Raw genomic sequence first — 12397 nt, 5'->3', positions numbered from 1 at the left:
CAAGTACATTTAATAAATCGTCAACTTTTATTTCAAATGTGCTTAATTTGAATGATCTGTTAATTCGCGCTGTTTTATATAAATTGCTCAATTCAAATTACCAGATAATTAGAATATTTTTCAAGTAAAAATTAACAGGAGTGGATCATTGTAGAAAATCAATAAATCATTAACAAAACTGCAAGTGTTAGAAACGCTGGAGCAATCTGGTTTTAAATTATATTTACAAGATGAAGTAGGTCCTTTGCCACTTGAGCTCAGTGTTGCCCACACGTCAACCACATTGCTGTGGGTCGGGAGTCACATAGGCCAGACCAGGTAAGGACGGCAGATTTCCTTCCCTAAAGGACATTAGTGAACCAGATGGGTTTTTACAACAATCCGGTAGTTTCATGGTCACCATTACTGATACTAGCTTTTTATTCCACATTTACTTAATTAATTGAATTTAAATTCTCCAGCTGCCGTGGTGGGATTTGAACTCACGTCTCTGGATCTTTAGTCCAGGCCTCTGGATTACTAGTCTGAATAACATAACCCCTGCCTGACAATGCAGTATCCCCTGACTGGAGCAGGGCCGAAGTCCTGGTGCGAAGCTCAAACCCACAGCCTTCCAACTCGCACAGAGGAATGTTACCAACAGAGCCAAGTTGACTTCCCTCCATTTGCTAAGGACCTTCTTTCAGGTACAGACCTTGACTTTTTGACACACACCTGTTACTGAAGATCTTGCTGTAGTTGTAGACTTTGATCTCCAGCATCTCTTCCATAATGTCCCTTCCATAATGAGGCCAGCGGAATTCCTGCAACACAAACATTTCTGTTTAACTCAAACAATTCTGAATTCAGCACAGCAAAATATAAAAGTTAAATGTAACCAATTGCTGGTTTGGGAATTTTATTTCATATTTCAGCTGATGCAATGTGAAAGCAAGACTGCCATCTTGGGTTTCTCTTGTCCCGAGTGATGACAGGCCACGTGCTTAAAACTGCCTGCAAGGCAGAGAAGTCTAAGATAATTTTACACTTGTGCATAATTTCATCCAGTTCCAGGACAGATCTCCAGCCACCATCTCCTGTTTTGCATTTGGGCGGGAGATGATCCTCCTCAGCGCCTTGGGCTTTGGTTATCGTGTTGAACTCTACAAGATCCTGCTGCCGACACTCACTCCCCCTCCCACTGAACCTTCCACACTACATGCTGGAAACAAAGATGTTCCCAGACACTATCACACCCATACGTGAAAAGATATAAATATAAATATATACACAAAAGACCCTGCCCAGTACTCAGCATCGCGACTTGGATCCCTGCTCACTGCAGACTGTACAGCACTGGCCACAGACTTGGATCCCTGCTCACTGCAGACTGTACAGCACTGGCCACAGACTTGGATCCCTGCTCACTGCAGACTGTACAGCACTGGCCACAGACTTGGATCCCTGCTCACTGCAGACTGGACAGCACTGGCCACAGACTTGGATCCCTGCTCACTGCAGACTGGACAGCACTGGCCACAGACTTGGATCCCTGCTCACTGCAGACTGTACAGCACTGGCCACAGACTTGGATCCCTGCTCACTGCAGACTGTACAGCACTGGTCACAGACTTGGCCTCCAGGCTGGATGTGTTATTTGAGCTGCTCCATTCAGACTAAGCGGCTTTATACAGGGCTGTGTCTCAGGGGATACAGCAGCTGGTCAGTGTGGCGACCACTGTAATCCCAGAACAGGAGGGAGAGTCAGAGACTATTATCGAGTAGCTCAGGTCAAGTGTTTGGGTCCAACATAACCCAAAGCTGGGACTGCCCCACACTCACATCCTCAGAGCAGAGACAGCCAAATCACTGCAAAATTCTCACATAAAACACATGTGTGTGTTTGTGTTTCAATTGTCATTTATAAATGTTGCCTTGTTTGGGTTAATTTATGTTGAAAATACTTTGCTCCTGGGACGTGCAAAGTCTGTTGTTCCCAAAGTACAATTTGCGATCGTCTCGTGCAGCTGGTCACCGACTGAGTGTGCGGGAGTGTCCAGTCCTGTTCTTTTACTTTGCTCCAACCGAGTCAAGCTAACGCTTGCCCGTCACTTCCACACACGGCTGCACTCCTTACACGTAACCGGCCTCGGGTTTCACAGGGGGACGAGAGCCAACTGACAGCAGATAGGAGCAGCTGAACCTTGTTTGACCGGAGCCCTCTGCTGAATGGGGTGGGATCCTGTTCACTGCCCTGGCCTGGACGTGAATCCTTTCATTAACTTCGGTCACAGTTGCTGATAAGAGGTCCTGAATCCACATGTTTCAGTAAATGCCTTTACGCTTTGCAGACTGTGAAGGTCCAGGTTCAATTCCCTGGGGGGAATTTTCCGGGGGCTCAGCAGGTGGGATCGGTGGCGGGTCGGGTGGGAAATTTGATGTTTTTGACAGCAGGTCGGGACCCCACTGTCAACACGCCACAACTCACCTATCCCACAGACACGTGTGTGATCTCCGATCCGACCTGGCCCGCAGAGGCGGGCGACCCAATTAAACCAATTATTGGGTTGTTGACAGACCCTTAATAATGCTTTTAACCTTACCTTTTAACTTTAACTACTTGCCCACAGGGTCTACGCTGCTCAGGGACCATGTCTGTGAACCTGAGGCGGGAGCTGAATGGCCATTGCTCCAGCTGGTTACTTGACAGCTTCAAATGTACAGTAAAAGCTCCCACCTGATAGATCGTCACTTTCCTCAGCCACAAGCTCTTTCTCAGTCCATTTCCAGCACAGATTCTGCAGGCTTTCCACTTTCATTTCATTGGAGGAACTCTCTCACCATTGACAAAATGCTTCTGTCATCTCTACTTCAAATCTGCCATCTATTCCATCAACATGGGTGCCCTTTATACTGTCGCACCTTGGTCCTCAGAATCTGACCACAATCAGCCCCAACACCAGGCACACCAGCAACACCAACATTCTCCGCAATCACCTGATGCTGCACAGGACATCAGCACTCAATCACAAAGCTGCCCGGGATGGCCTCACCATGGCCAGATTTACGTCACTTGACGCTGTACACCCTGGCTGCCACGTGATGCGCCAGGTTGGCATCACCCCATACCAACACCATAAAGCATCCCTACAATGTCCAAGCCATTCATTTCACATGCACCACCATTGCAGGGTACTGTTATGTCTCACCATTCACTGCAACTCACTAAGCCGCTTCCAAAGGTGCACACAAATCTGTCCAAGAATGCAAAGTGTTGAAATTAAAGGTTTCAATGTTTGACAGCACATTAACAGAAACTTTACATGAACATTGGATAAAACACCCAAGTGGCTACCCTTGTGCGTTGTTAGTTGGTATGATTGCACTAGGATGAGGGTGAGTGTGAGGGGTGGCTTGTGAGATGGGGAAGTGATAATGCAGATAGAGAGGGATGGGTGGAGGTGCAAGGTATGTTGGTGTGAGTAAGGATGTGCAGGGGTAGGGTAGGGAAGGTAGAGTGATGGGGATGTGATGAGAGGCACAGCAGGATGTAGGTGAGTGTGGCTTTGTACTAACGTTTCCTGATCTAATGAGATCATTGAAACGTTTGCGACACTGTCCCAGGTCCTCCCGACGACATCACTGCTTGTGACCTCTTCTGCAATGTGCAACCAGATTGTGTTGGTCTCCTGGGGAGGTCTCTTCCGCCAATCGGAAGGGAAAAGGACCTCCCTGCGTGCTCTGACTCCTCCCATAAGCATACGGAGGGAGGCATGGGAGAACCTGGGTGCAGTCCTCTGCCTCTGTGCAGTGCTTGTCAGTGTTTGCAGCACCTCAATGCTGTAGAACACGGACAGCACAACTGTCAAAAGTTGGCCATGGTCCCTTTAAGAAAACCAGCTGATGACACGTCATGAATCACCAGACCCGCTTCCTCTAATTGGACCGGAAAACACGCTGGGCGGGCTTAACAAGCCCTATTAACGGAAATTCATTTTCCAGAGTGGGATGAAGCTAGCAGCGGGGCTGCGACCTGCCACCAAGGTAAGAACAATCTCGGCCCCTGCCTCTGTTGAGCAAGCTGATCTCAACTAGAATGGCAATTGGATGAGCTTCAGCACCCTGGGCTCGGGAGCGAGTTAGGACCAGGGTCCCTGCTGGTGCTCACTATCCAGTGAACCTGCCTGGTTCAGCCTCCACTGATGCTCCCCTTTTCAAGGCTCAAGCAACCACTCAGTGTCTGGGCTCAGATGTGAAATATTCCAAGCTGGTATAAGCAAGACGGGCCACCCCCGCAGCACCTGTTAGTGAGGGCGAGTCAGGAGCCTCGAGAGAAGTGAAGGAATCTGGGAAAATAAGTAAATAGCCTCATCACATGACATCTTCTAAGGCCTAATATACTGGTTTGAAGGTAAAGCACTGCTGCCACGCAGTGTGACCACTGACACTGATCTCAAATACAGTCACGAAAGAAAGAACTTGCATTTCTATAGCACCTGTCACAACCTCAGGACATCCCAAAGTGCTTTATAGCCAGTGAATTACTTTTGAAGTGTGGTCACTGTTGCAATGTAGAGAAAAATACAGCCAATTTGTGCACAGCATGATCCCACAAACAGCAAATAAGATATTGATCAGTTAATCTGTTTTGGGATATTGGTTAAGAGATCAATATTGGCCATGACACCTGAAGAGCTCCCCTGCTCTTCTTTAAATAGCGCTATGGGATCTTTTACATCCACCTGAACAGGCAGACGAGGCCTCGGTTTAATTTCTCATCTGAAAGACTGATTTTGAGCTGAAATTGTGACATTTTAAAATATATATTTCAAGTCAGACTCTGAACTTTTCACCAGTTTTGCAAAGCTGTGTAATATTTGTGACTTGGCTCTCTGATAATAATAGATTCTGTGATCTCCACCCACTTTACTGAAGGCGGGCAGATTCTCCGGTGTAAACAACTGCACAAACGTAACAGAAAAACTCCCCAAACTCCAGGGCAGATTCTGCTCCCGGGTTCACTGCTAATTAACAGAATGAATTCTGCAGTGCATTCTGTGTTATGACTCACTTGCTGAGCCCTCCTTACCACACCTGTATCAAACTCTCATTGCCTCTCCCGTGTTTGATTAACTGTTGGGGTGCAGTGTTCTAAAGGTTTGTGCAAATACACAAATCCAAAATGATAAGAGAAAAACATTTCCAAATATTTGGTGAAGTTTTGAGATGTTAACATTGGAAAGTGCAACACTTTCCTAATCAGGCACCCTTCACGCATTCCCAGACCAGGTATCGATTGGCTGGCTGCACAGTAAAGCTTCCGTGACTGTGCCCCAATAGTTGACTGTAGCCTTTTGCAAACGTTGTCTCCATTATTCATACCTGCGTTCCTTGTGGTCATTCTGAATGAGATTGTCCATTTAGATCCAACTAACACCAAATTAGGGGATAGGTTTGGGCCCATGACCACTAGGGACTGGGATGAAACAGCCCACACTCAGATCACCTCGGACAAACAGTCAGATCTGGACTTTAACATAAGTCAGAGGTGACGTCCACTCACTGTCCAACAGCAGGAGGATAATACATGTTGTGAGTGATTCTTTTGATGGTGGCAGTATCCTTGTCCAATGTAGAGGTTCACAAATGCTCTACATGGACCTGAGTTGAGAACCTGTATTGTAAAGAGTTAAATCAATCACTTTTCACCACAAACACACCTAGTTTCACTGATGACGATAGACAATCACTGAATTCCTATCCATTTACACACTGATGAACTGACAATAGCATTGCACCAACTGAAGGGATGGGCCGAATCCTTCCTCCTAACTAAATACATAGTTGAAATGTCAATTGACTAACTCCATCCCAATGGCAACGGCACCCCAGTCTGGTGGGGGAGGGGAAGGAACAATCCAGCTGCTTTGATGGGTTAAGATAAAACATTTTTGCCGGGGTTATCACTCTGCGCCCCCGCCACAACTCTCCTCCATTTGCCCATGATGTTTATTTGAATTTATTCTTCTTTTGAGAGAGTGCAGCAATGTCTCAGAACTTAAACGTACCACCTGACATGTTACTGAACTGTGAACAGTGCCAGGTTCAACCCCTTATGTGCACCGAGTTACCTGATCACCTGCTGCTGCTCACCATCAACTCACCTCGGCTCCTGACCCCCCCCGGCCGGGGGGGGACTCGGCTCCTGACCCCCCCCGGCCGGGGGGGGACTCGGCTCCTGACCCCCCCCGGCCGGGGGGGGACTCGGCTCCTGACCCCCCCCGGCCGGGGGGGGACTCGGCTCCTGACCCCCCCCGGCCGGGGGGGGACTCGGCTCCTGACCCCCCCCGGCCGGGGGGGGACTCGGCTCCTGACCCCCCCCCGGCCGGGGGGGGACTCGGCTCCTGACCCCCCCCGGCCGGGGGGGGACTCGGCTCCTGACCCCCCCCGGCCGGGGGGGGACTCGGCTCCTGACCCCCCCCGGCCGGGGGGGGACTCGGCTCCTGACCCCCCCCGGCCGGGGGGGGACTCGGCTCCTGACCCCCCCCGGCCGGGGGGGGACTCGGCTCCTGACCCCCCGGCCGGGGACTCGGCTGGGAAATGCATTTTTGGGGATATCAAGCTGAGCCGTGATGCCCTCCCTGGTGGAATATGCTGCCGATACCGACAGTCTAAGCTTACATTTGAAGCGTGTCAGCCAGGTTCATGCCGGAGGAAGAAAGCATTAACCCATTGTGTTACCGTGTCCTCCACCCACTAAGTTGGTTGTAAGCTGTAGATTTTTGTTACTGTCCAGCAAAGACAGCCCAGGGCAAAACAGTTGTGGAGCACGCAATCGCCGAGTGTAATGGGTGGTTGGTTGTTGGGTGGAGTGTAGCCATGAGATAAATATTGCTTTACTGGAATTTGTTGGTAACATCAGTGATGGATGAAAAATGTTTAGAGTCTTACCTCATTGAAGACAGCCTCATTTTGACATTGTGCTTTTCTGGTCGAGTGTGTGAAACCTGAGAACAGAGTCAGGAAACCATTGTTACTTTCCACAGCAGGAATGACACCATTTATCCAGTCCATCTAATTAAGTTATTCTAAGAAATGAATGTCTATTTATATCTTATATCAAGATGTAGGAACATAGGAACCGCTGGACAAATAAAGACCCAGGTCCATCTAGTTCGTCTTCTCCCATCCTGGTAGTCGCATGATACGATAACGGGGTTGTTGACCAATCACAGCGATCAATCTCTATCAGTGAGTCCACAACAGACCCATGAGGCGAGGAAAACCCCCAATGGGGGAAGAGCTTGGGGAACCAGAGGTCCAAAGTCACCTGTTCCTCCCGAGCTCGCTGCACTCACCACACGTCATGTCTCCAATTACTCACATACTGGATCCCAAAATATTTTTTTCTGTCAGAAATCTATCGAATTTGCCTTTGAATGAATCAACACTAACTGCTTCCACCGTCTCCCTAGGAAGCCTGTTCCATAGATTAACCACTCGCTCACTGAAATAATGTTCCCACAAATTAGTTTTGAATTTCCCCCCCTTCAAGCGCAGGTCGTGTCCTCTGGTTCCACTGTTCTGGACATGGTGAAACAGCTCGTTGTGGTCTACATTATCTAGTCCCTTTAGAATCCTAAAAACAGCAATTATATCACCTCTCAACCTTCTCTTTTCCAGTGAGAATGTGCCCAATTTACATAATCGCTCCTTGTAATCTAATCCCGCCATCACTCTGGTTACTCTCTTCTGTATACTTTCAATAGCTGCAATATCCTTTCTGTACTGTGGTGACCAGAACCCTACACCAATGTTCCCGGTCTGGAGGTCCCACGCAGGCCGCTCACCGGCTCTTAAATGGTAAAACCATGCATGCGCGGAAATTTGAATGGGCCACGCAGCCCATGAGAAAAAAATTAGAGGGAACATTGCTGTACACAGTATTCTAAGTGCAGTTGTGATGCGCTATCAACAACACCAAAGACTACGAGATGGACTTATATGAAGTAGGCTTTTATTAACTAAGAACTGGAGCATGCCTCTGCTAGTGAATCCATCCTAAGAGCTCCCGGGGGAAGGGTGGTGAGTCACCTTTATACCCGGGCTTAGGGGTGGAGCCAGGGGTGGAGACATGCCCGGACTTGTACAGAGTTAACAGTGGTTTACCACACAGACATGTACAGGGTTAACAGTGGTTTACCACATTCACCCCTCGTTTAAAAAAGAGTCCGGCGGGGTGAAGTGTTTCAAAAGTTCGTATACGAAAGTCTCTCCGGGGGTCTTGTCTGCCGTAATGATCTTCGTGGTGCCGTTGCGGCGGTTCTTTGCCCGCGGCTGCTTCTCGCGTGGGACGGAGCACTGGCGTGTCGTCCTCTCGGGGTAGGGATGGCACCGGCATGTCGTCAGTTCGTGGTAGACACCCCGGTGGTGCGTCGTGGGTAGTGGTGGTGGGTGGAGGTAGTGGATGGTGATCGATGGTGTTTCGGGTGGTACCTGAGGGTGCGAGATCTCGAATTGAGACTGTGTCCTCCCGCCCGTCAGGATACGCCACGTAGGCGTACTGTGGGTTGGCGTGGAGGAGGTGGACCTTTTCGACCAGGGGGTCCGTCTTATGGCTCCTCACGTGTTTCCTGAGCAGGACGGGTCCCGGAGACGTCAGCCATGGCGGTAGTGATGTCCCCGAGGTGGATTTCCTGGGGAAGACGAACATCTTCTCGTGAGGGGTGGCGTTTGTGGCAGTACAGAGCAGTGATCGTATGGAGTGGAGCGCATCGGGGAGGACATCTTGCCAGCGGGAGATTGGGAGGCCCTTGGATTTTAGGGCGAGCATGGCGGTCTTCCACACCGTTGCGTTCTCCCTCTCTACCTGTCCGTTACCCCGGGGGTTGTAGCTGGTAGTCCTGCTCGTGGCTATGCCCTTCTCGAGCAGGTACTGGCGCAGCTCGTCGCTCATGAACGACGAGCCCCTGTCGCTGTGGATGTAATTGGGGAAGCCAAATATGGCGAACAGGTCGTTGAGGCACCTGATGACTGTGGCGCTGGTCATGTCCGGGCAGGGGATGGCGAAGGGGAAACGGGAGTACTCGTCAATAATATTGAGGAAGTACGTGTTGCGGTCAGAGGAGGGAAGGGGCCCCTTGAAATCGGTGCTGAGACTTTCGAAGGGGCGGGTGGCTTTAATCAGGTGTGCCCTGTCTGGCCTATAAAAATGCGGTTTGCATTCGGCGCAGACCTGGCAGTTCCTGGTCATGGTCCTGACCTCCTCGATGGAGTAAGGCAGGTTGCGAGCTTTAATAAAGTGGAAGAACCTGGTGACCCCCGGGTGGCAGAGGTCATTGTGGAGGGTCCGTAGCCTATCGACTTGTGCGTTGGCACATGTCCCACGGGATAGGGAGTCTGGGGGCTCATTAAGTTTCCCGGGCCGGTATAAGATATCGTAGTTGTAGGTGGATAACTCGATCCTCCACCGCAATATCTTATCATTTTTGATTTTCCCCCTTTGTCTGTTGTTAAACATAAATGCTACTGACCGTTGGTCAGTGAGCAGGGTGAAACGTTTACCGGCCAGGTAATGCCTCCAGTGCCGTACAGCCTCCACTATCGCCTGGGCCTCCTTCTCGACTGAGGAGTGTCGAATTTCGGGGCCCTGGAGGGTCCGTGAAAAGAAGGCCACGGGTCTCCCCACCTGGTTAAGGGTTGCGGCTAGGGCGAAGTCGGATGCATCGCTCTCCACTTGGAAAGGGATGGACTCATCCACTGCGTGCATTGTGGCCTTCGCAATGTCCTCTTTTATGAGGGTGAAGGCCGCACGGGCCTCTGCCGTCAGGGGGAAGGAGGTTGACTTGATGAGGGGCCGGGCTTTGTCCGCATAGTTGGGCACCCAATGGGCATAGTAAGAGAAGAACCCTAGGCATCTCTTCAGGGCTTTTAGGCAGTGGGGGGGGGGGGGGGGGTAGTTCCAGGAGGGGGCGCATTCGGTCGGGGTTGGGGCCGATGACTCCGTTTTCCACCACGCAGCCAAGAATAGCGAGGCGCGCGTTGCGGAACATACATTTTTCTCTGTTGTATGTCAGATTCAGCCATTGGGCCGTATGGAGGAATTTTTCTAGGTTGGCGTCATGGTCCTGCCGGTCATGGCCGCAGATGGTGACGTTGTCTAGATAGGGGAAGGTGGCCTGCAGCGCGTTCTGGTCAACCATCCTATCCATCTCCCTTTGGAAGACCGAGACCCCGTTGGTGACGCCGAAGGGGACTCGGAGGAAGTGGTAGAGGCGACCGTCAGCCTCGAAGGCCGTGTACTGGCGGTCCTCAGGCCTGATGAGGAGCTGGTGGTATGCCGACTTCAGATCAATCGTCGAGAATACCCGATACTGTGCTATCTGGTTGACCATGTCAGATATGCGGGGAAGTGGGTATGTGTCTAATTGCGTGTATCGATTGATCGTCTGGCTGTAATCAATAACCAGGCGCTGTTTTTCGCCGGTCTTTACTACCACCACTTGGGCTCGCCATGGGCTGGTGCTGCCCTCGATAATCCCTTCCCTCAGGAGTCTTTCTACTTCTGATTTAATAAAGCTCCTATCCCCGGCACTGTACCGCCTGCTTTTAGTAGCAATTGGCTTGCAGTCTTTGGCGAGGTTAGCGAACAACGGGGGGGGGGGGGGGGGGGGGGGTTTGACCTTCAGGGTGGACAGGCTGCATACTTTGCGCGGCGCCGTGTTTAAATTCTGCCGGCTGCAGACTGTAAGTGGGGGCAGGGGCCCGCCATATGCCATCGTGACGCTCTCCAGATGGCACTGGAAGTCTAATCCTAACAGTACGGGAGCACAGAGCTGTGGTAGGACGAGGAATTTAAAATCTCTGTACTCCACGCCGTTCACTGTCAGAGTCGCTACACAGTAGCCGCCGACGTCCGCCGTATGGGACTTTGAGGCCATAAAGACCTGGTGGCGTGTGGGCATAACCGATAGGGAGTAGCGTCGCACCGTGTCGGGGTGGATGAAGCTCTCCGTGCTTCCGCAGTCGAAAAGGCAATTTGTGGCATGGCCATTTACCTTTACGTTCATCATGGACCTGGCTAGTTGATGGGGCCTAGATTGGTCCAGGGTGATGGAGGCCATCGTCGAGGTCGGTGGGTCGCTGTAGTATTCGCCCGCGCCGGGGGCCTGGTCCCGGAATGGTGTCCAAGATGGCGGCTCCCCCTCGGCTGGTGGGGTCCAAAATGGCGGCCTGTACGGTTCACACGCGGCGCTGCTGGAATTGGGGGTCGATTTCGCCCTGCACACTCTCGCGTAGTGGCCTTTCTTGCCGCATTTGGAGCAGGTCGCGTCCTTTGCTGGGCATTGCTGTCTGGGGTGCTTGGCCTGGCCGCAGAAGTAGCATTTCTGGCCTCTGGTCATTGCAGCTGTGGTTGGGCTGCTGGCGGCTTGTGGCCTTACCGGGTCCCAAGATGGCTGCTCCCGTGGCATCCACGTGGCCATCCGGTCAGGGGGGTAGGCGTCCATGTTCTGGAGGGCCACGTCTAGCGAGTTAGCGAGGGCCACCGTCTTCTGCAGGTCGAGCCCCCTCTGTTCCAGCAGCCTCTGCCGAGTATAGTTGGACCTGATGCCGGCTACGTAGGCGTCTCGGATCAGGTCTTCCGTGCATTCCTTGGCCGTCACCGCTTTGCAATTACAGTCCCGGCCAAGGACTCTCAGTGCCAGTAAATATTCGGCGCCCGATTCCCCGGGGCGCTGTTTTCGGGTAGCCAGGAGTCTGGCGTAGACCTCGTTAACAGGCCTCACATATTGTTCCTTTAGCGTCGCGATGGCGGCCGCGTAAGTAGTGGTGTCTCGGATGATCGAGTAGACTCGGTGGCTCACCCATGAGTTCAAGACAAGCCGTTTCGCGTCATCTGTAGTGACGGTAGTGCTGGAGGCCTCCAGGAAGGCTTCGAAACAGCTCAGCCAGTGTTCAAAGTTATTGGCTGCATCTGCTGCTTGAGGATCCAGGTCTAAACGTTCCGGCTTCAAGATTTGCTCCATGTCGAAAATTAGTCAATAAAATTGATGCGCTATCAACAACACCAAAGACTACAAGATGGACTTATATGAAGTAGGCTTTTATTGACTAAGAACTGGAGCATGCCTCTGCTAGTGAATCCATCCTAAGAGCTCCCGGGGGGAAGGGTGGTGAGTCACCTTTATACCCGGGCTTAGGGGTGGAGCCAGGGGTGGAGACATGCCCGGACTTCTACAGAGTTAACAGTGGTTTACCACACAGACATGTACAGGGTTAACAGTGGTTTACCACAAGTTGCACCAATGATTTATAAAGCGGCAGGATCACCTCACTATTTCAGCTCAATACTGACCACCTAATACATCCCAACATCTGATTTGCTTTAGTCACTGCCTCCAAGCATTGTTACAATAGC

At 51.2% G+C, this 12397-nt stretch overlaps 1 protein-coding gene across 1 annotated transcript in view; it reads right to left on the bottom strand.

The window, feature by feature from the left end:
• The window catches only part of fer1l4 (fer-1 like family member 4), a 294195-nt gene that overhangs the window by 264335 nt on the left and 17463 nt on the right, over nucleotides 1–12397 (bottom strand). Inside the window, exons 2-3 of the mRNA XM_086005966.1 lie at nucleotides 6931–6986; nucleotides 715–803 (exon numbers count right to left, since the gene is read on the bottom strand). Of these exons, the coding sequence (XP_085862092.1) occupies nucleotides 715–803; nucleotides 6931–6986 (145 nt within the window). The remainder of the gene's footprint in view (nucleotides 1–714; nucleotides 804–6930; nucleotides 6987–12397) is intronic.

The sequence above is a fragment of the Somniosus microcephalus genome, chromosome 13 (assembly GCF_052327205.1).
Source record: "Somniosus microcephalus isolate GS21.2 chromosome 13, FLI_Smic_1.0, whole genome shotgun sequence".
Lineage (NCBI taxonomy): Eukaryota > Metazoa > Chordata > Chondrichthyes > Squaliformes > Somniosidae > Somniosus > Somniosus microcephalus.
The sequence above is the reverse complement of the archived record's forward strand: the minus strand, read 5'-3'. Positions and strand labels throughout refer to the sequence as shown.